At 56.4% G+C, this 22,626-nt stretch overlaps 1 protein-coding gene across 1 annotated transcript; it reads left to right on the forward strand.

Moving 5' to 3' along the window:
• The first annotated feature begins 398 nt into the window (after window positions 1-398).
• On the forward strand, window positions 399-4,192 carry BHLHE40 (basic helix-loop-helix family member e40). Its single transcript, XM_032194412.1, has 5 exons — window positions 399-478; window positions 620-689; window positions 862-969; window positions 1,622-1,745; window positions 2,670-4,192. Exons 1-5 carry the CDS (start codon window positions 399-401, stop codon window positions 3,527-3,529), a joined length of 1,242 nt encoding a protein of 413 aa, XP_032050303.1. The 3' UTR covers window positions 3,530-4,192.
• The last annotated feature ends 18,434 nt before the right edge of the window (window positions 4,193-22,626 follow it).

Here is a 22,626-nt window from a genome sequence, read left to right on the forward strand (position 1 = left end):
CAGGCTCCGAGCCCGTGCGCCCCGGGGGCGGCTCCTGCTGCCCCCCCCGGCACGTTGCGAGGCGGCGGCGGCTCTGCCTCCACGTGAGGCTCATGTGATGGGGACGGGGGGAGGACGGGGAGAGGACGGGGAGGGGGGGGGGGGGGGCGGCCCGGCGCGCCCGCCCCGGCGGCCGCCAGACGTGCCGGGAGTCACAGGGTAGCGCACGTCGCCGCCGTCCACCCACTCGCCCGCATTTAACCCGGGCCGCCGCCTCCCGGAGCTCCTCAGCCGGCGCGGACACGGCATGAGCAGCCCGGCCTGAGCTCTGCTCTGCCCGAAGCTCTTTTCCTCGCCCCCCCCTCTCCCCCCCACCCCTCCCTCCCCTTTACCCCGGGCTCGGCTCCGCACCGCGCAGGATGGAGCGCATCCCCAGCGCGCAGCCCCCGCCCGCCTGCCTGGGCAAGCTGCCCGCCCTGGAGAGCGGCGACGTGCCGGGGTAAGGGCTGCGGGCTCGGGGGGAGGAGGAGGAGGAGGAGAAGGAGAGGAGAGGAGCGAAGGAGAGGAGCCCCCTCCCCTCCCCGACCCCCCAGCCGCGGCCCCCGGGGGTAACCTGGCTGCTTTCGTTTCGCCCGTGCAGGCTGGACTTCGCGCACATGTACCAAGTGTACAAGCCCAGGAGGGGGCTGAAGCGCAGCGAGGACACCAAGGTAAGGAGCGGGGGACCCCGGGCTGCCCCCAGCCCCGTCCCGACGGCTCTCGGGAACCTGGGGAGGGGGTGAGGGACGCGCACAAAGCCCCCCCCTGGAGCCCGGAGCCCGGAGCCCGGCGGGCGCCGCGGGGTGGCCGTGCGGAGCGCTCACCCGGCGCCGCTCCCCGCAGGAGACCTACAAGCTGCCCCACAGGCTCATCGAGAAGAAGCGGCGAGACCGCATCAACGAGTGCATCGCCCAGCTCAAGGACCTGCTGCCCGAGCACCTCAAGCTCACGGTGGGTGCCGCCGGGACCCGCTCCCCCCCCCCCCCTCCTCCAGCTCCCCCCTGCCCGCCGCGCACCCCGGCACCGCCACCCCGGGGGCGCACGGACCGGGGCTGCTCCTGCTCCTGCCCCTGCTCCTGCTCTTGCTCCCGGAGCCCCCACAACCCCGCAGAGCCCCGGCCCGGGGGGGTGGCGGTGCCGGGGGTGCCGCGCACGGAGAGGGACTCGCTTCTCTGCGCCCCCCCAGGCGCTCCGAAAATCCCCGTGCTGCGCACTGACAGCCGCCCCGGGCTGCCTCGCAGCTGCCTGCCGCAGGGTGCCCAGCACAGAGAGCGTGCCCGGGGCTGCGGGGGGGCAGCGGGGATCCCCCGGGCACGGGGCTGCCCCCGAGCCTCTGCCCCAAAGTGCATCACCCCATCCCCTGCTGCCCACCTCCACATCCCCTGCTGCCCACCTCCCCTTCCTCTGCTGCCCTCCACCCCATCCCCAGCCGCTCACTGCCCTGTCCCACACCACCCATTGCCCTTTTCTTCCCCTCCACCCTGTCCCCTGCTCCCCTGTCACCCTGTCCTTGCCCCGCCGCCCCGGACACGCTGGCAGCCCCATCAGGCCCTGGGTGCGCAGCCGAGCGGCGGCGGGTGCCAACCTGTCCCTTTGCTTGCAGACCCTGGGTCACCTGGAGAAGGCTGTGGTTCTCGAGCTTACCTTGAAGCATGTGAAAGCGCTGACCAACCTGATTGAGCAGCAGCAGCAGAAAATAATTGCTTTACAGAACGGTTTACAAGCGGGTGAGTAGTCACACCGTGCCGGTGCGCGCTCGGTGACTTTCTGCCGGGTCTCTGGGAGGCAGTGGTGGCACCTCGCTCCTGAGAAGGGAGGAGGCAGGACCCACTTCTTGTAATCGCCTTCATTTTCTCTCTCTTTGCTTGTGAGCTTGCGCAAAAAAAAAAAAAATAGATGCTTTTCTCAGTGTGGTCAGTCTCAAGTGCACTGTGCAGTTGTTTTAAAATTAAAGTGGGTTTTAAGTAGTTTTATTTAAAGCTGGGGTTTGCTGTGAGGTTCTCTCCAAAGCCATTCAGATCTTTACATTCACGTTCAAGAGCTTTGGATCGAGTCCAGTTGTGTTTCTTTGCTTTCAAAATGCACAGAGACCTGCTCTATGAGCACCTTTGCAGGTCTCTGTCAGCTCGCTGCCTGTGCTCTGCAGGCGAAGGGGGGACCCGGTGTGGCAGCTTATCGTGCTTGAGCTGTACTTCCTCCTTCTGTTTTCACATGTGGCGCTCACGTGAATCTGATAAGTAAAATTTAGCTTTTCTGAGGAGCCTTCCCCGGCTCTGCCAGCCTCGGGGAGTGCAGCAGAGCTTTGAGCACAGCCCCTGGAGTGGGTTCGCCCGGGGCCGCGGCTCCGGAGCTTTCCTGCCCGCACAGCGGGCGCCGTGCGGCCGCTGCCTCCCCCCTGCCGGTTCCCAGGGCTCATGCAGGCAGCGCAGAATTGGAAGTGCGTATGTGAAAGTGGGCAGAGGGAGGTAGAAGCGGTAAACCGGCTTCTTGTGCAGAAATGAATGCAGGATTCAGGCTGGCCGTCACGTCTGCCTCGCTCCCTGTGCGGCACCCAAAGTTTGGCATCGCCCCCGGCGCGCCTTGGAGCTGGTAATGGAACTATTTAAGCACGCTGTTAATTTTTAATTTCTCTCTTGTTAATGTTTCCTCAGGTGACCTGTCATCAAGAAACCTTGATTCCAGCCAGGAAATGTTTCGATCCGGCTTCCAGATGTGTGCCAAGGAAATGCTGCAATACCTGGCAAAGCACGAGAACGGCAAGGAGCTGAAGTCGTCGCAGCTGGTCAGCCATCTGCACCGCATGGCCGCCGAGGTGCTCCAGGGCGGAGCCGGCCGAAAGGCCGCAGACATCCCTCCTAAAATGGTGGACTTGAAAGAGAAACCCGTCTCCTTGAGCAAAGCGGCCGAGGGGCACGGGAAGAACTGCGTGCCCGTGATCCAGAGGACATTTGCGCACTCCAGCGGGGAGCAGAGCGGCAGCGACACAGACACAGACAGCGGGTACGGGGGCGAGCTGGAGAAAAGTGACTCCAAATCCGAACAGCAGTATTTTAAAAAGGATACCGATCTGAAATACACTGTCCAGGAGAGAATAAGCTCTATTAAGCAAGAGACTGAGGACCCGCCGGCCAAAAGGAGCAGGCTGGAGACGCCTGAAGACGAAGGGCCTTTTGGCAGTGACATGATGGGCTCCTCGAACGGCTTCCTGGGCCCCCACGCTCACCAGCCCCCGTTGTGCCTGCCTTTTTATTTGATCCCGCCGTCCGCAACGGCCTACCTGCCGATGCTGGAGAAGTGCTGGTACCCAGCCTCCGTCCCCGTCCTGTACCCCAGCCTCCCGGCCTCCGCCGCAGCGCTCACGGGGTTCATGAACCCCGACAAAATCTCCCCCCCTCTGCTGATGCCCCAGAGACTCCCTTCCCCGGTACCAGCCCATTCCCCCATCGACTCCTCGGCCCTGCTTCAAGCTTTGAAGCAGATTCCTCCGTTGAACTTGGAAACCAAAGACTGAGCGCAGCGTGACCTTTCATTTTTCTGTTGTTGGTTTCTTTTTTTTTTTAGTTTGAGACTGTTTCACTTTTGTACATTGGCTGGACTGAGGTGTGGGGATAAGGTTCACCGCGCGTAGGAAGCTAAATCCCCTTTTCTCTGACTTGTCAGGTAGCTTGGAGAAGGATGAAGGATGCACCCAGGTTAGCTATTCAGAACGACTTCCAAAAGGACAGAAAGAAAAAAAAAAACAAAAGGGTTTTATGCTTTACCCCTTAACTTCTTCCCTCTCCGCACCCGCAGAACAACAGCTGACTCTGTCAGCTGCGATGACGTTTCAAAGCTGTGAAAAAAAAAAACAAAAAACAATTCCATTCGGCAGATCTAGGTTTTGGGGTCTGTGGCTCTCAAACCATGGTACTTCTCGCAAGGGCTTTTAGCGCAGCGGCCCCGCAGGAGCCCGGGCCGTGGCGGTGCCCGGCTGGCGGCGCGCTCGGTGCCGGTGCTGGGGCTCGGTCCCTGCACGTGCCGGAGGAGCAGCGCGGCGGTCGCTGGCGGGTCGTGCACAGTCAGTGGTTCAGGTAGATTTAAGACGGGTTTCTCTCCACACCTTTGCTGATTATATATATATATATATTTTTTTTTTTAATAAATAAAAGGTAGATGCTGCTTGGAAGCTTTACATGGCGTACATCTAAAAAAAATAAATTAACACGCGCCCCTTCCTGTAACTTGAGCTGCTAGTTTGGGCCGGGCAGGGGAGAAAATATCCCAAGGATCGCTTTGCTTGCTGCACCTGACTCGGGGCCTCTCTCGCTGCTGGCCTGCCCCCGTGGCCGGCCTTTGGGGTCGGGGGCGCAGCGGGGCAGGTCGGGAGCGGGGTGCAGGGGTCGGTGCTGCCCGCCGGCCCTGCCCCGCCAGTGCCTTTGAGAAGCGAAGGGCTGGGGTTTGCGAAGGAGCCGAACCCGGCAGGGCCTGAGCATCCACGTTCCTCAGCCTCCTTGGCAAACCCCGGCCCACATTTCCGCATTAAACAGAGGGTTCGGGCTGTGACACTTGTCCCCTTCAATCCTAGAGCTGCAGGGGTCTTTCACCGCAGGCAAACATCGTGTCCAGTTTGGCTTTTTTTTTGTTAAAAAACAAACAAACTTCACTGCAGAGTGCAGTGCTCTACTTTTTTTTTTTTTTTACTTTTTTTTTTTTTCCTTACTGGTTTTGAGAACTGGTATCCGGAACAACTGTTGTATGGATTTTCATTTCATCCTCCCATTGCACCAGCTGTTGAGATGCACTATGCTTGATTGCAGGTTGTGTTCTAACGTTTATTTTGTTGTTGGTTTTTTTTGTTCTTTTTTTTTTTTTGGTATACAGTTGTTGCCTTTATTTGTAAAATCCTGTTATAAATATATATATATATTATATAAATATATTAAAAGGTAAAACGTTTCAGATGTCTATTATTTGTATAACTACTTGAGCATAAAAGAAGTGAGAAATATGAATGTATTCTTGTTTCTGGGTTGTCTTTTTTTTTTTTTTTTTGAAGATAAGAGTTTTTTGTTTTTCTCTAGGGAGAGGTACAGTGTTTATATTTTGGAGCCTTCTTCAAGGTGGGATATTGTACATATTTTTATCTCGAGTAAATGTTAAGTAGTTGTTTAAAAATACTTAATAAAATAATTCTTTTCCTGTGGAAGATAAGGGTTGGCCTCCTGTGCTTTTAAATATTTGATCCGGGTCGTTTTGCAGGGCTCGATCCAGCAATGACTGGCAGCAGGACGGGGTCCCACAGGGGACCCGGGCTCCCCGTGCTCCTCGGGCCGGTCCTTGGCAGCGGGTGCCTGTGTCACCGGGGATATTCAGTCCCTGAACTCCATCAGCACCGTCGGGGATCGCCTCCCTTACTGCTTCCAGTCCTGGGCCAGGTGAGCCCGGCCGCCTTGGCACCTTCCCCCCGTTGGTTTCTACAGGTACGGGAGAAAGCAAGCTGCCAAGCTGCTGCCCAAAATTGCCTCCGCTCCCCAGCCCTGGCGCTGCTCCCCTCTCCTGCCTCCCGTGCCCCATGGCCACGTCTGGGAGCCCTTTGGGGCAGGTTCATGGGGTGTCACCGCGGGTCACCATGGTCCCAGCCCCGTGCTGGATGCCGACCCCTGGGGCTGTGGAGCAGCGCTGAGCCCCGGGCGGCTCCGGTCAGGCCTGCGGCGATGCCGTGCAGAGGCAGGAAGGAGCAGCGTGGTGCCAGCAGCAGCTTTGTTGGCTGGAGCACCTCGGCCAGGATCACACCCCGGGTCTGCAGCGAGCCCAAATCCTCGGTGTGTGGGTGCAGGGACGTGCCGGGGGGGCCCCTCTGGCTGGCGAGGGGCTGGTGTCACCCCTTCTGCACAGCTCTCCCATGGGCAAGGCCTGGGGGCTGCCGGGCTGGCACCACAGCTTCATCCCAGCGAAGACAGGTGAAGGAGCTCGGCCCCGTCTCCTCGTGCCTGCCCTGGGTCCGTGAGGAGGCTTTGGGCCGTGCTTGTCAGCTCCTCCTGCCCTGGGAGGCTGCGGTGCAGGGGCTCAGAGCCCCTATAGCGGGGTGGATGGGGTTAACCACCGCGTGCCACCGCGGCCTTCGGTGGCCTCCCCTCTGCGTGCCGCTCACAGACGCTGGGAATCTTTAATAATTTACCCCGAGCAGACGGGGACGTGCGCGCATGAGCGCGGCGCGTGGGCACCTGGCTGGCGCTTCTGGGTTTCGCAGGGCAGGAGTCCCAAAACCCGGCGGGCGGTGAGGGGCCGGAGCGGGCTGGTGCTGAGCTATCCCCGCACCCCCAAGCCCCCCGAGGTGTGCCACACGCCCCGGCGCTTGTGTTTGCTTTAATTACAGCTAAATATTGATCCCGCCGAAGGCAACCGCACTTAACCCCCTTTTGGGGACAGCGCTCGGTGCTCGGCGCAGGCACATTTCGGCTCCTCGTTAGCTGCTGGATTCCCGGCTCCTTTCCACAGCCCTCACCCCGCTTCGCTCTCCGTCTTCTGGCCCACCTCAGCCGCGGGTGGGAGGGCTCGCGGGAGCCTCAGAAACCCGGTGACGGAGGAAAGAGCTGTAAAAAAACAAGTGGAAGAGATAACATTGGTACAGGAAGCCAGCGCTAATTACGGGCTGGGTATTTTCTCGCCGGCGTGGCGCGGCGCCAGGCGGACAGGTGAAGCTGCTGGGGCAGAGCAGCCCTCGTCTGCTCCCCGTGGGGCCGGGGGCTCCGTGCCCCTTTGCCGGGGCTGCCCAGCTCCTCCGGCAGCTCCCCGATCCTTGTGGGGCTGGGCAGGGCCGGGAAGGGGCCGGGGGAGCCATGGGGCTGCGGGGAGACCCCGACCCCGACCCCGTCCCCGTCCCCGGCGGCATCGCGCCAAGGTGCCCGCAGCCCGTGGCGGGCCGTGCCGAGTTCCCCTGCCTTGTTTTCATGGTCTCACCCAGCTCTGACCTGCCTCAAATGTTGACACAATGTCACGTTTCCGACTGCAGTCTTTCATGTGCAGCCGGAGGCTAAATACGGCTGCTGGTTCCTGGAAAAAGACGTGCCTGGCACCCTTTCAGCAGAAACCCGATCCCCATGCAGGCTTGGCACAACAGCTGAATAACATGGCAATAACTCTTTCAGCAGCGTTTCAACCCATAAATAGGGCTTCCCGAGCAACTCCTTGAAGGAAGGCAAGGAAGATACACTTTTTTCTTTTTTTTTTTTCTTTTAGTTTTTCAAAAAAAAAAAAAAAAAAAAAAAAAAAAAGAAAAGAAAAATAAAGCCCGGGTGCAAGAAAAGCGAATGGGAGGAAGCAGCCTGGTTAGAAGCAGATCAAAGGAACTCGTGGAGATGCTGGAGGTGGTCTGGTGAATACGAACACGGGACTGCCTCAAAAGGAAAGCAATGCTCGTGAATTTTTTACTGTCTCGGTCCCGTTTTCTGCCAGCCCCGTGGCAGTGGGATAGGAGCCTTCCTGAAAGCCAGGACCCTCCCTAACCCCGGCGAGGACACAGACACACATAATTTTAGCTTTTCACCACCTGTTTGGAAAGCTCCTGTAACTGAGCGCGATGGGACTGGGTGGTTTTTACAGGCATGTACCCCAGGAGCTGCTTATTTGCATTATGCATGGACCAGGGCCTAAAATAATCTGCAGTGACGCACATTTTTTGCTGTGATTTTTTTTTTTTTTTTCTTTCAGGACTCCATTTTTTGTGACTTTTCAGGAACAGGCGCCCAGAAGGGGACCCGGCCCCGGGCTCCCCATTCCCGGAGGTGACGTGGCCGAGCCCACGGGGGCGCGGGGTCTCGGCCCCCCCAGCCGTGACACGGCCACGCGGGGAGCGCTGCCCTTCCGCGCTGCCCCGGCTTTCATCTGCAAAGCATGTAGCTGCAAGTGCCGAGTGTTTACAAATGCAGGCATTGCAAGATCCCTTGAACTGTGTCCTAGTACAAAAGAGGCTTTGAAACAAGAAACACGTTGTCATGGCATGTTCCAGGCCAGCAGCACCAGACTGAACCAGATAATTGCTGTTTCTGCTTTAGCTGCTTCATTGTGGAAGAAGCCGTCGCTCTTGAGCAAGCCTCCTCCCCTGCAGACGGCCGGGGCGGTGGAGGGGGGCCGAGGGCAGGGGGCCACGGGGCAGGACGGGCTCTCTGCCCCCTTCTCATCCCCCCCCCGGAGCTCCTTGCCAGCAAAGTCACGGCGCTGGGCTCAGGCTGTGAAACCGTAGCCGGAGGAGCCGGGGCGCTGACCCTCGCTGCGTGACCCGGGGTGAGCAATGCCCAGCCCTGACTCACGGCGCTGCGGCAGCCGGGGAATGCGTCCCCTCGCCACCCGCCGGCCCTTTCCCCGGCCCTGCTCGGGTGGCAGCGCCGAGGAACCCGAATAGCTCGCAGCTGGCCCTGCCACCCAGGTCACTTGTGAAATGCAGAGGCAGGGAGGGCCGGGGAGCACCAAGACAGAGGTGGCCGGGCAGGGCGCAGGCTCCTAGCAGGGCTGGCGTGGGTTGGGCACACCGGGTCGGGAGGGCTTGGCTGGGTCCCCACCTCTGCCTTGTGCCCCGTTACTCAGCACAGGATGCTGTTTTGTTATTTTCTGACCAACACCTCGGTCTGAAACAGTGACAACCATCTGTACCCACCAGAGCCATCTCAGAGGAATGGGTCATTGCTCTGCCCTCTGCCACCCACCTTCCCTCCCAGCCCGGGGGCTGCCCCCTTCCCCTTCCCCTCTGCCGTCCTCCTGCTCTTTGGGAAAGGCGAAGGCAAATTCTGGTTTAAAGCACAATTTAAAGCAGTGGTGAAGATGCAGACAGCGATTCCTGGAGGATTGCTGAGCCTCGTCACAGGCTGCACGCGGAGCTGGTGTCGGCGCTCTGCCCGAGGATATACACACCACGAACGTGGATCTGAGCAGCTTATGGAAGATTTAACTCTTATTTCTATTCTTGACAGCGAGTCATTAGCACGGTTATGCCAACGTGAAGGGCCTTCCCCAGCGCTATCATCTTGCTGCATCTGCTGCTTGGAAGCCTGCCTGGAGAGAGCCTCGCTGCAGACATCGATTGGTGCACGGCAGGGGCAATATTTCACTCCGCACGGGAGCAGTCACCGGCGGTTATCGTGGGGCATTAGCACGTGCCCTGAAATCGCCGTGATTTGCGGCAAAAGGCGACCTTTGGGCACGCAGACCTTGCAGCACATAGTGTGTGTGTGGTGCGCGGCACGGCGGGCGCGGGGCACGGCGAGCTGCCCCTGCCATGGCCCTGCTCTCGCTCCCTGGGGACGTGGTGGGAGCTCTGTCCCTGCCCTCGGGAGCGCTGGACCAGCACCACCTTTTCCTTCACAGGACTAATTATCCCATGGGGTGAACGAGCGAGTGGATTGGTCCCAAACTAAAAACCTGAGCAGGCGCTGGGAGCCGGGAGGAGGCTGTGGCTCCGAGCACGCCGGTCAGCAGCCCGCTGGGGAGGGGATTTCTCTGGTTCGTGATTTCAGGCAGGCGTCTGACTGCGCGCCCGCACCCGCTGCCCTCGGGTTGAGTTCCCCTTGTGGTCTCCCAGCACCTTCGGGCTGTGGGCGCGCTCCCGGCGGGGCCGTGCCAGTCCCGCACCCCGCGGGCACCCAGCCCCTGCGGCCGGGGTGACTCAGGGCCCCCCCCGTGGTGCTGGGGAACCGAAGCCATCTGTTTATCATGGAAAAACTGCTCTTTGCTGCAATTCAAACGGAAACTTCCCAGAATGACTGTTTCAGAGCTTTCCCCTTGAATCACCGTGGCTCCAAAGAGCAGCTTTCGAAGATGATGCCCTCAGGAAGGCTTCTGGTGGCCTTGGCCGTGCCGCGGTGTGACCGACACCCACCCCAACCTCTTTTTGGGCCCGCTGCTACGGGTGCGTGACCGGCGGGGAGGGACGGGGGCCGTGACGGCAGCACCTCACGAGGGCCGTGCGCTCCTTTTCCCTGCCCGCTGGCCGCCCGTCACCCTTTCCATGGTTTTAAGCGAGCGTCCAAAGGTCACGGCAAACGCAGCCTCTGCCCAGCGGCTCACGTCCTCGAATGAATAAGCAGTGGGTGTGCAGCGCCTGAGTCAAACCTCCCCTGCTGCACCCGCCGAGCGCCTCCCATCACGTGCGGGCCGGGCTGCAGGCCATGGGGCTGCCTCCCCGGCACGAGCAGAGCCCCGAGGGATGCTCCCCCCGAGGGATGCTCGCCCCTGGGGGCACCCCGGCCCCGCTGCTTCTCCCCCTGGGGTGTTTGGGGATGTGCAGCCCCAGCTGCGGGTACTGCTCTGAGTGGTGGTGGGGTGGGGAGAGAAGCGAACCCTCCGTGGCGCAGGGGCCACGCAGCTGGGCCGGTGACGGGGCACGAGGGCAGGTTGTCACGCCTGGGTTATTTCCTCCGCCGGTGCCTACGCAAAGCTGCCGCTGTGTTTTCTGCATTTACTCATTTTGCTCCATTCCAGGTGTTCTGCGGTGCTTGTCCCCGACGCAGCGGAGCAGCCCGTGCCTTGCTGTGGCACCGCGACACCCCCGGGGCGGCTGGAGGGAAACTGAGGCACCGCGGGGCCCAGATCCCACAGGCATTCGGCGTGCCCTGCTCCTGGGGCTCGGCACGTTCTCCAAGGTCGTGCGGACACGCAGAGGCTGCAGGGCTGAGCGTGTCCCCCTGCAGAGAGCTGCCCCAAACTGCTCTGAGCCTGCCGGAGCCGCGGCCCCGCTGCACCCAGCGTGCCGGCAGCCTTCCGAGCATCCCCTCGGGCAGCACCCGTGGGACTCTCCCTCCCCCGGGGGCCCCATCCAGCCGGTTTGGGCACTCGTTTTGGGCGCTCGTCCCTCTCTGGTGGCTTCGCCCCAGGGTGAAGGCAGCCGGGGACAGGACCGGCACCCCAGGCAGGTGTCGGGGCCGGTGCCCGGGGGGACCCCACTGATCCCCATGTTCACTCCAGTGAGGCCAGGCGCTGCCGTGCGCGTGGCCAGCACGAGCTGCAGCGGCTGCTTGGCGGTGAGGCACCGACCACAGGGGGGTTTCCAGCTGCAGCCAGGCTCTGGCAAGCACCTGGGCACTCGAGGCCAGGAGGCGTTCGCAATGGTTTGAACCCAGGAGTGAGGCGAAGGCGTTTCTGAGGAGGGAGATGGAGATCTCCGTGCGGATCCTGGAGCCGCTCGGAAGAAAGATGAGTCAAAGGATTCCTGAAATGATTACAGCTGCGAGGGACGGCAGCACCGGCACAGCCACTGTCAGCAGAACTGCCAGGCTGCCTCGGACAGCTGCGAGCGCTTGCAGGTTAATAAGACATATTAGGCAATTTCCCATTAAAAATGTTTATGCGAATGTATAAATATTCATTTAGACGGAACTCGCCTGGCCCTCTACACGCGGAGTGGTGTCGGGAAGGATGGGAATTGCTGTAAATCTATCAGAAAGCTCAGGACTGGAGTTGCCCTCGCCGTCCCGCAGCAGCCCCGCGGGGCTGAGCTCGGCTCCTGGCAGCGCCCGCCCTGCGCTCCCTGCCGGGCTGCACGGGGCCGCCGCGGGACCTGTGCCATGTCCCTCCCTGCTGCAGCTGGCGGAGGGCAGGGTTTTCCCTGGTGTGATTTCCCAATGGCCACAGGAAGAGCAAGCACAGACCCGAGCTGGATTAAATCAAAGGAAATTTTTTTTTTTTTTTTTTTTCATTTGCTGTCTTACGCGCTGACCACTAAACCACATCCTTCGAGCCTGAGACCAGCACAGTGAAATGAAAACTAGGCCAGGGCTTTTTGCTCTTTTTTTTTTTTTTTCTTTCCCCCTAGTGTTCCTCCCAGTGCTGGCGATGGGGGAACCCCTCCGTCAGCTGCTGCGGCCTCCCCTCGAGCGGCGCAGTCCTGCCGGGTCCTGCTGGCCCCATTGAGCCGAGCTCTGCCTTTCGCTCAGCGACCCCAGCTGCTGGAGCCAGCGGGGCCTCAGGCAGCCAGACGCACGTGGGATGAGGCTCTCTGCATTTGGCCGGGATGGATTGCGGGGAGTTTCAGCAGAACAGAAAGCCAGCGAGCACCTGGGGTGACCCAGAGCTGCGGCGCTCCCCGAGCGGACCCTGATGGCTGCGGGCAGCATCGCGGTGTGTGCGGCCACGGGTCCCCCCGGGCAGCGCGGCGAGCCAAGCACTCGCAGCTCCACGTGCAGATTATGCTCACTGAGCATCAGGAGGAGCAAACACAGAGCTAAGCAGTGACGCCCTGGCAGTGAGGAGCAGCGGGGGGACTGCACCCAGCGCCCAGCCGGGCGGCTCGCAGGCGGGGAGCCGCAGCAGGACACCTGTCCCCTCCCGCCAGCCCGGGAGCATGGGTTGTGATCCGGCTGCATGGGGAAGTTCTCACGTTTAAAGAACAGACAGCAGCTTTATTGGTTTAGTTTGCAAACCAAAACCAGCCGGGAGTTTCTGAAGTGTCTGCCATCCCCACAGAGAGCTGTTTAGTCATGCCTTGTGTGCATGCATGTGAGACGGGAGTGCAGGGGAGGGAGTCTCTAGGACTTTGCAAAGATTAAAGATTTATGCTGACCCTTGAATCTGATCCAAGACTACTAATCTGCCCTGATCCTATCGCCGGCTCAGGGTGGATCTATTTCACTTTCCTTTATGGTATTCCTGACTCACTCCACTCCCACTCCAGGCCAGCCCAGTGGGAATGGGAAGCACTACCACATATTTGTTTGGGTTTGCATTTAAAGCTTTGGACCTGTAGTGGGTGCAGCTCATAAAGGAAACCAGCGTGGATAAGATATGGGTGAGCTGAATGCTTGGAAACCACTCCCAAGCCCCAGCTGAAGTGGTTAGAAATCAAGGTGGAGTGATGTGCGGAAGGCACAGCGCTTGGCAGCTACGCCCAGCATGTGAGAAGGGCACTGAAAGCCGAGGTGCTAAGGTAGGCAGAGCATCGGGCGTGCTCCAGAAGGAGACCTCGGGGCTTTGCGAGGTCTTTAAAGCAAGGTTTATCCTCGCCAGGGCAGGAGCAGCTCTCTGCCCCCTCTGCCCCTCGCCACCCAGGGGTGCCTGGCTGTGCCCTCAGCCCCCCTGCTGCTCGCACCCCACCACCAGATACCAAAAGGCTCCCGAAGGCTGCCGGGGCTTTCCTGTGCAAAGCAAAGCGCAGAGGAGGGAAATACAGCTGGGATTGTGCTGAAGGCAGAATTAATCTTCTCTGCCCTTGCAAAAAAAAAAAATAAAAATAAAAGGTGTGGCAGAAAGAGCAACATGAGCTCGCCGCCCCTGCAAGCCTCTCCCCGGCCCCACGTGCGGGCTCATGCGGAGGAAGGCAAGGGCCAGCTCCCGGCCCTGGCAGCCGAGGGCTGGAGGCAGCAGCGTGGCAGCGAGCTGGCCGGAGACGGAGAGCGCGGCGTATCCGATTTCAGCCCCCCTGGGACATCCTGTTCTCCCGATGACCGATGATATGTAAATATAGCAAATGCAAAGCGAGGCACTTTCCTAGCGAGCCTCGCGCAGGCTGCATATAGAAGGGGGCTGAAACCTAGCAGCACAGTTGGAAACACCCATCTGCAACTGTTAAGTAGGCATCACGTTTTATTTTGGGGCTGAAATGAAGTTCCTGTTTGTAAGGCCAGAAGGGTTACAGGAAAAAAAAAAAAAAAGATGAAGCGGGATCATTTACTGCTATTTTTCTTTTCACGTGTCCTTCCTTCCTTCCTTCCTTCCTCCCTCCTGAGAAGTAGGATGTAGGACATCACCCTCCCGGCCTGCGATATTCGTTAAGCACCACGCCGGTGCTGATCCCTTCCAACAGGACCATTAGGCCTTGTGTAACAAAAGACACCGGGCTGCCTGGCTCTGCCAATTAGCCTTGATGTCTAGTTGCTACATGAAGGCGCTTATCTCATGTAAATTAAACGCTGCCTTAACACTGACTCTTACTTCCTTTCTCTTTCGTCAGGCTTTTGGGCCGCCCTGCCAGGCAGGGGTGAAGGGCAGGTCAGGCAGGAGGCACGAGCATCCCTCGCCTCCCTCCAGCCCGATCCCCCTGTGCCTCGTCAGGACAGAGGGAAACGAGGTGAAGCCTGCGGCCACGTCAGCCAAACGAGCTGCTCTAACTAGCCAAGCTGGGTGCTAATTAGCCTGCCGGTCAATTCATCGACCCAGCACCCAGGCCTCCTGTGGCAGGGGGGTGGAACTGGATGAGCTTCAAGGCCCCTTCCAACCCGAGCTGCTCTGTGATTTTGTGGTTTTTCTTCCAGCTGGGGTCTTGTAGGATTCATGGAGGGGGAGCCTTTTAGCAGGTGCCTGCATGGTTTTCTCCTTTCGGTGCCCCAGAAGGGGAGGTAGTGGTGAGCTGGCAGGAGGGGAGGGGAGAGCTGCTGGGAATTCCCAGCCCTGGGTTTTCAGGAGCCTTGCTGTGTGGATTAGGTTGCTTAAACGCTGTCGTGTGAAGGAAACGGGCAGTCTGCTAGTGCCCTTGCACTTTATTTAATAAAGCAGGCTCGGTCTGGTGGGAAAGAGGCGTGGGGTTTAGGCTGTGCGAGCTGTGTGCGTGGTGCTGCAGCAGGGCTGGCTGGGGAGGGGGCGTGCAGCCCCGCATCGCCTCTCCCCCACGCTCTCCTCTTCTTAACCGTGGTTTCTGAGTGCCTGCACCATCAGATGAACTTTATCTGGGGTGAAGTTTATGAAAAATCTGCATGCAGATACCTGCACTGAACTCTGGAGCCCAATTTTTCGGAACTAGGAGTGCCCTGGGTCTAGGAGACCCCAGCCCACTTGGTCTGGGAGTACCGGGGGCAGCTTTGGCCCTGTGTCAAGGCCCACATGAACTGAAAAAGGATAAAGAGAGGGGTGGGTAGCACACGGCGGGAGCAGGGGCAAATTAATAGCTGGTACGGCCTCTGAAGGGAAACTAGATCCTTCTGCTTCTGATGTTAATGAGAAAAGCCCCAGTGGAAATTTTAAATCTGGATCTGCATCAGCCCTGCAAAGTTCAGGGAGTTTAGGACAATGAGTTCGGTCCAGTCCATCATGCAGCAGAGCTCTCAGCACAACATGTTTTTTTTTTTTTTTTTTTTTTTTTTTTTTTTTCTTTTTTCTTTCCAGTGATTGATACTGCCAAAGACGAGTGCCTGGATGTGAGGCATTTTTTTTTTTTTTCTTTTTCATCCCTTTTGCTAATTTAATTCCCAGATCTAAATCTAATTTTTCCGTCTCAGACTCCGCTGACCTGGGATGTGTTGTTGGCAGTTCTGGAGCTGCTGTGGCTCTGTCACTCCCAGCTCTGCCCGGTGAAACACCGGCAGCGTTCACCTGGCTCAGCAGCAGCCCCATGAGGGGAGGCCTCAAGGTTAGGCGCTGGGCAGGTTTGTTGCTAAATTGAGCCAAAGCTTTCTGATGTGATAGTGAACAAATCATTACATGGCTCCTCTTCTGCATTTCTTCGTTATTAAATGAAGACAAAGCCCTACCAGTTCTTGTGATATGCTCAAAAGTGGAGCTGAGGAGGGCTGTGAGCAACCAGGAGGATTTTCTGAGGAGCCTGGGGGCAGTGTGGCACGGAGGACACATGCTGGGCTCTCCCTTATTTTCATTCTTCCTTGTTTTCTTGCTTGCAGAATAAGAGATAATCTGCGATGCTCTGCAGCAGGCTCCTGTGTGCGGCACGACAGGAAAATCCTAAATTCCCTTTCCTGCTCATGCATACAAAGCAGGAAGAACGAACGTGGCTGCAGACTGCTGCTGTTTTCAGATGATTTAGCCAAGGAGAAAAGAACCGGGTGGCTGAAAGGAAGAGCACTGGGTGGGAAACAACCCCGGAGCACGGCTCCAGCTGATGGCACGCGAGGTGTCCAGCGTCCCGAAATGCCCCCGCTCCCAGAAATGTCAGCTGCCAGAGCAGGCAGCAGGGGACAGTGAGGAAAAGCAGAGCATGCAGGCTCTGATGGAGGAGAGATTTCCTCCTCAGAGCCGGGTGCTCCCTTCTGCGCCCGGTTCCAGCACAGGGAAAGTTCCCCCTGTCCAATTTAGGGCTGCTGTTAGGCGCTGTGGCGGTGAGCCAGGAATTCGGCTGGTGTAAATCAGCGCAGCTCGGCGGGCTTGGTTCAGGCGAGGATGTTTGTACTGGGGGTGAGCTGCTGCTTCCCAAAGCAAGGGCAGGGACGCCAGATCCTGTCGCACGCTCTCCCTTCGGAGGAGGATCTCCACGGCAGGGGGCCTTGCAGTGATCCCTCAGCAAAGCCCCACAGCTCCCTGTGCATCGCTTCATGGTCTGTGGTCAGCCTGAGGGAGAAACCCGCAGCCTGGGGTCTGTGCCGGGCTCTGGGCACACGGCTTCTCCTGCCCCTGCCTCAGCGCCCCGGTTGCACCACACTCCGTGAGGCATTTTGACAATCACCGATTAAAAAGTATTAAATGAGGCCGTCTGGCCCCTCGGGCACGTTGCGCAGCTGGGCACAAACACCCCTCTGGCTCCCTCGTTTCGAGGCTTCACCCCGTTCCCAGGATTATCCCCCCCTTGTCTGTGACGAGGCAGAAAGGTGTTGGGGGGACACGAGGCATCACTGCGTGCCCCCGGCCACCTCTTGCTGGCACCTGCGGCCACTGCAGCCCCTCACTGCGGATTTACACCGTAGAGATGTGCTGGGGGCTTAGGGGGGCAAAAGGGGATTTGGGGAGGCTGGGGTGAGGTGAGGTGAGGCCAGGGGGAGGCTGAGGCTGAGGCTGAGGCTGAAGCTTTGGAGGCCCCAGGCGAGGAGCAGGGTTTGGGTGAGGTTGCACCCCCACCTGCTGGATAAGCCAAGCAAGGACAGGAGAGAGGCTGGGGGAAAGTGGGGCGAGAAAAGGAGAAAATAAATATTCAAGGCAAGGCAAGGGAGCCCCGGCTTGCTGGTGTCTGCGGGGGCACGGGGAGGACACCCCACTGCCCGCCTGGGTGCTGGGGGTCCCCATGGGGTGACACTGAGGGGATCCAGGACATGAGGTGACCATGACAGGGCTGTGAGGGCCTGGTTGTGTGGAGCAGGCCCAGCAGATCTGCCCCATGCTGCTTCCAGCCCAGCAGGTGCCATGGGCCCACGGCCAGAGGGTGCTGAGGTGCGGAGCTGGTGGCCTTGGTGGGACGTAAATGTGTAGAGGAACCCAAACCACAGGTGCCCAGGTTTATCAGGAATGGTGCCACAGGGACATCTATGGGCTGTGATCTGTCAGCAGCACCCTCACAGCAAGTTGCAGAAGCCCTGGGAAGGAAAACACTGCCATTTTGAGGCACAGGGCCTCACCCAGGACCCCTAGGAGACTGCTGCTGTGGGGTTTCCCCTAAATTCAGTAGGACACGTGTCTGCACCAAACTGGAGGCTCAGGGCTCCGTGCCTTTCTTGCAGAGGCTCGCTTGGAGACTGTTGGTGGCTAGGCTTAGCACTGGAAGAATGCTTTTTCTTTTTTTTTTTTTCTTTCTTTTTCTTTTTTTTTTTTTTCATTTTTTCATTTTTTTTTCCTTTTTTTTTTTCTTTCCTTTTTCATTTTTTTCTTTTTTTTTTCTTTTCTTTTTCATTTTTTTATTTCTTTTTTTTTATTTCTTTTTTTTTTAATTATTATTTCTTTTTCTTTTTCTTTTTTTTTCTTTTATTTTTCTTTTTTTCTTTTCTTCTTTTTATTCTAAATTAGAGAAAGGGTGAAATGGTGTGACTTAGCTGGCGAAGGCCCTGACTGGGCAATAAATCTGCAAGCAGGGGCTGGCTTTTGTGCAGGGGTCCCTGCAAGTGCCAAGGTCTCTGCTAATAAATCTGACTGGAAAACCAGGAGGAAACTTTAAAAAAAAAAAAAAAAAACTTATTGCTAACAGCAGGCTCCTTTTTTAACCATCATTTTTTCCCCTCTCTCTTCTGCTGATTCATGCTCCTGTTGCCTCGCCGCGGGGAGACTCCAGCATTCCTGAAGGTCATCCCTTGCATGCAGCAGCTCACGCTGCAAAGCCTTTGCCAGCATCTACCAAATCAGAATGCTAAAGACGCTGCGACCATTTATCTTTTCCCTGTCAGCAATGGAAAAACTTGCATCTTGCCAGCCTCTTAGCTGCCACGTTTCCATTCTGCTAGGCTACCAGAAGGCAAAGGGGGTGCAGGAAAGGCAAACCTGATGACGGGTCGCCTCACTGCCGTGGCAGCCCAAGGATTTCCACCTGGGCTCACCTATGGGCATTCCCTGTGAGATCCAGAAAACCTAGAGCTCAAGAAAGCACCTGGCAGGGCAGCCCAACCCTCAGCCAAGTATGCAAGACGCTGGGGAATGAGACGCTGGGGTGCAGGTCGGGTTTCCTGCAGGCGTCGCAGCGCTGCCGGCGGCCTCAGCTTCCCTCGCCGGTGCCTCCCTCCCCTTCTGCGTCCCTCCTCTCCAGCACGGGGAGGCCTTACGCTGCCCTGTGTGTCAGAAGGGAGGCAGGATTGAAAGGCATGCTATCAGCACTCAAATAGCTCTAAGAAAATAAGAATTATGTTTTAGTTTTCAGTGCATGTCTCCCTTTTAATGGCAAAGGAGTATTTCTGTTTTAGCTCAATCAATAGCACAACAGACAAGATTCTTTCTGAGAAAAGGTGTGGGGAAGACACGGTGAAATCCTTCCTTTACTCTGTTAGAATTTCCACTGTGGCAGTACCCAAAAGTCCCAAAAAAGAGCAAGCAAGCCCTGAGCACAAGTGCGGGAAGACATGGGTTGCTGCCTGCTGTGTGTCCGGCCACAGCGGGTGCCACAGGCTGCGTGCCAGCCTTAGATCTTGCTACAGCTACTTTGATGTCCATCTCTTCAGCTGTTTCTTTAGAAAAAGGAAGTGGTGCAGAGAGAAACAACTCTTCTCTTAGTAAGTGTACTTAGAAACTGCCCCCAGCTGCTGTATGGGGGGGAGAAGGGGAGGACTCTACCTGATTTGTTGTGGTCTGCCTTCGGCCAGCAACAGTGATCGCAGAGTACCACCGATTCCAGGGGGGGGGGAAATAAAAATAATAAAAAAAATAAAAGTGCAGCATTAGGCTGGGATGGCATTTAATGTGGATGAATAGGCGGTTTGTTGATGCAGGTCTGATTCACCCGAGCTGAGATTGCCCACGTATTAGGCGGCGTTGGGATGCGCAGCTCTGGGCAGAGGTGCTGACGGTGTCTGTCAGCCTTATCACTTTCCTCTGAGCGTCTGCAACACGAGGGTGACACATATCTGGTATACGCTACCACACGCCTGCTTTTCTTTTGCTAAGACTTTAAGTGGGACTTGAAAATCCAGAAGTGGAAGCAGGCCCCACCTGCTGGTGCTGGGAAGCAAGAGGCCCAGCCAGAGCCACTTTGCTCACAAAACTCCTGCACCAGTTCCTTCCCCCCGGGTAAGGGAGGATGCCTGATCTGGGAGGCACCGCCAGCTTCTAAGGCATTTCACAAATCCTTCTTGAAAGAAAACCGGTGTCCAAGTGAGCAGAAGGCACAAACAAGGTGCGCATCCTTGCCTCCTTAAAGCAGGAAACACGAACAAGCAGAAATGTAAAATCTCAGGGCGATATTGATGCTGTTATTTTGCCATGGTTGCTTGTTCAGCAGCAGGGGAAGAGCCACACAGCCAGGTTCTGTCACTAATCAAATCAATTAGTTTCTTTGTCTGCATCAGCCAGTGGGAGTAGTCTTTAGCCGAAGACAAATTAAAGAAACGTCCAGTAAGATATTCTATTTTGAGAGGAGCTGTCCTATTTTCTCATGCTAATGACAGACTCAGAAATCTGTGCACAATTTAGCTCGTTATTAGGACTAATTGGTGCCAGGCATTCCATCCTCTTTGATACGGCTAGACATGGCTAGAACATTTTCCGAGTTAATGAACCATAAAATGGATTAAGAACTTTCAAAGTGTAGTTCATATCACGGCTTAATTGGAAGGAGCGTAGTAGTTGGCTTTTTATGGATACAAAGAAAAGCCATGTTTTGGGGCGGAAAAGCACATGCACAGCCGCCTTCCCTGCCGCTGGGAGCTGGGAAATTTCTAATTCCAGTGCCGCAGAGCAGTCGCATTTCATAGCAGGCACTTTACAGGATGGCAGCACAGCTCGGTGGGATCTCCGTGGCGGAGGTGGATGGATGGGCTTCTCTCCCTGTGTGCGGTACTCAGCATTCCTCCTGCGTACTGTGGTGCGGAGAGAAACCAATTAATACAGATCCCCCAGCAAGGTCAGCGGAGCTGCCAAGCGGATGAGGTGCCAGTAGGAAATGTAGCATGAATCCTCCTGATGCGGCTGGCATCGCTGATGCCAGACTGTCACGCCCGAGTGTGCAGGCCCGGTGGTTTTATGCAAACCTCGTTCTGTTTGCTTTTTTACATCTGTTTGACAGTGGTCTGTAAGAGTAGATTTCCTCCCTCCTTTTCTTAAACGTTGGCTTGTGAAAAATAATGTAATGTGATTTAGAAAATTTCCTTCTAGCAGTGATGGTGAAGGAGCACAAGCAGATATCCCACAGAGGGATGGAGCAATGGGCTGTAGGATCCCAACAAGATCGACCCTAATGATACCAGGTGAAATGGAATGCATCTGTAAATGCACAGGCACATGTACATCACTGAGCAGCGTTGATCAGAGATGTAATACTCTGTGTTACCTTTCATTATGTCAATATTTTCCTGAACATGCATGGAATAATCTGAAGCCTTTGTCCTTAGTAGGAGCTACACAGCTTTTTTTTTTTTTTTTTTTTTGCATTATCCCAACATTATGAGCATTAATGTTTCACCTGAGGATACAGCAATTTACCATTTCATGCTCTGACACACATTCGGTAATGTGTAATTTAAATGAGTGCCAACCAAAGTGTACCTGTTCTAAATGTATTTCGGATGATGTGTTGCGTCACTGGGTGAATCCAGTGGCTCTCCTCTTGTGTCTTGCAGCCTCCAGAGAATTTCCAGGAAATCTCTAGACACTGAAAGTGATAATCTGGCTTCTTTTTGTATGTGCTCTTTTCCTCTAATATGGCCATCTGCAGACTGGTCCTCCTCAAATGCCAGAAATATCCTGCAAGCCATGGCAGCAGTAATTGCATTGCTGTAAGTGCTCTGCACTGCCGCAATAACGAGCTCAGAGATTCCCAGGGTGCTTTATGCAGACAGCTGACAGGAAATGTGAAGCAGAGTCAAAGTCTAAAGACCTGAGAAACCCTGTGTGGAACAGTCAGTAGAATTATGTACCCAGATTAGCGCTCAGTGCTGCCTTGCCGATCATAGCAAAAGGATTTTGGAGAGCCCCATAATTTGTGGTGAATGCCAAGAATGTACCATTAACTCGGTGTAATGAATTTTATCATTCCTTTGCGTTTAGGCACACATAGCTTTTGTTATGCTGCACATTATTGCATTATTTTCATGGGAGAAATATTCATAATGTTCAAACGCAGACACATCAGAACCTGCAAATGCCTGAAATACTCTGCAGCTTCCCTAGGCTCGAGAGAACAGACACAGCATCCCCATTTGCTGGCTCTGGAAGCATCTGATAGTAAATCACAGTCTGTTGCCTGAAAACACGCCACAAATGGGAAGAGACTTCCTCTACTAAGGATTTGCAGCCCATGTAGAAAGTCTCTCTGATATCTTTGCAATACGGTGGGAGGGGGCATCGTGGTGGTGTTGTCAGCTATCAAAGCGCTGGGTACCTCTCACACTATTTTGTTCCTGTTGGTGAATTAGCAAATTGTCTTGGCTCCTGGGAGTAAAATATTCATTTATCATTTAATCGCAAACATGACTGCTGTATATGATGTGCTACTGCCCGTTCCACATCTGTTTCCAGTGAGCTACTATGTGCACCTCAGGAAGCTTTTATCTCCGAAATACCGACGGGCACACAGGAGCAACCGGCCACTCAGATCGGCTCCTAGCTGCCTTGTTCAGTCTGAGTGCTACACCTTCCAGTTCCTGCAAAATCTTCAGCATATACCTGTGTAAATCACAGGCAGAAAGGGACTTTGGGAGGTAGTCTGAGAATACTATGGGCTGACAGGTCCTCAGATGCGCAATGTACTAGCGGTGGTGGGGCTGGGGAAGGGAGCAGCCCCCCTGGTGTCTGGGGACTGATGGGGCAAGGCAGGGGAGACAGTGTCTGGTTCTGGGCCCCCCAGTACAAGAGAGAACTGGGCATACTGGAAGGGCCACCAAGGTGGTGGAGGCTCCCTCGTGTCTGTAAGCACCCAAAGGAAGGTGCGGGGAGGACAGAGCGCGGCTGTGCTCAGCAGTGTCTGGTGCCAGGACCAGGGGTTGTGGTGGGCACAGCCTCACCCAGAGCTGTCTCCAGCTTTATCCAGTCTGGGACTCTGTGATCCTGTGACCAACAGATCCTGTTCAAAACCAATTTGAGAGCGTGGTCAGGCACCGGAATGGGCTCCCCAGGGAAGTGGTCATGGCACTGAGCCTGCTGGAGTTGAAGAAGCTGTTGGAGAGCACTCTCAGACACATGGTCTGATTTTTGGGTGGTCCTGTGTAAAGCCAGGAGTTGGACTTAATGTTTCTCATGGGTCCCTTCCAACTCAGGATATTCTGTGATTATACAGTCCATTAATATCTCTTAATGGAGGGGATTCGAGCGATAACAATTTTTCTGCAGCATTGTAAGAAATCCTGAGGTAAAAAG

This window comes from Aythya fuligula, chromosome 10 (genome assembly GCF_009819795.1).
Source record: "Aythya fuligula isolate bAytFul2 chromosome 10, bAytFul2.pri, whole genome shotgun sequence".
Classification (NCBI taxonomy): domain Eukaryota; kingdom Metazoa; phylum Chordata; class Aves; order Anseriformes; family Anatidae; genus Aythya; species Aythya fuligula.

What these genes read in the sequence shown, in the direction of transcription:
- BHLHE40 (XM_032194412.1), top strand. Translation starts at nt 399, where the DNA reads ATGGAGCGCATCCCCAGCGCGCAGCCCCCGCCCGCCTGCCTGGGCAAG. An exon ending in GAGAGCGGCGACGTGCCGGG is followed by an intron (nt 479 to 619) that starts GTAAGGGCTGCG and finishes TCGCCCGTGCAG; the next exon opens with GCTGGACTTCGCGCACATGT. An exon ending in AGCGCAGCGAGGACACCAAG is followed by an intron (nt 690 to 861) that starts GTAAGGAGCGGG and finishes CGCTCCCCGCAG; the next exon opens with GAGACCTACAAGCTGCCCCA.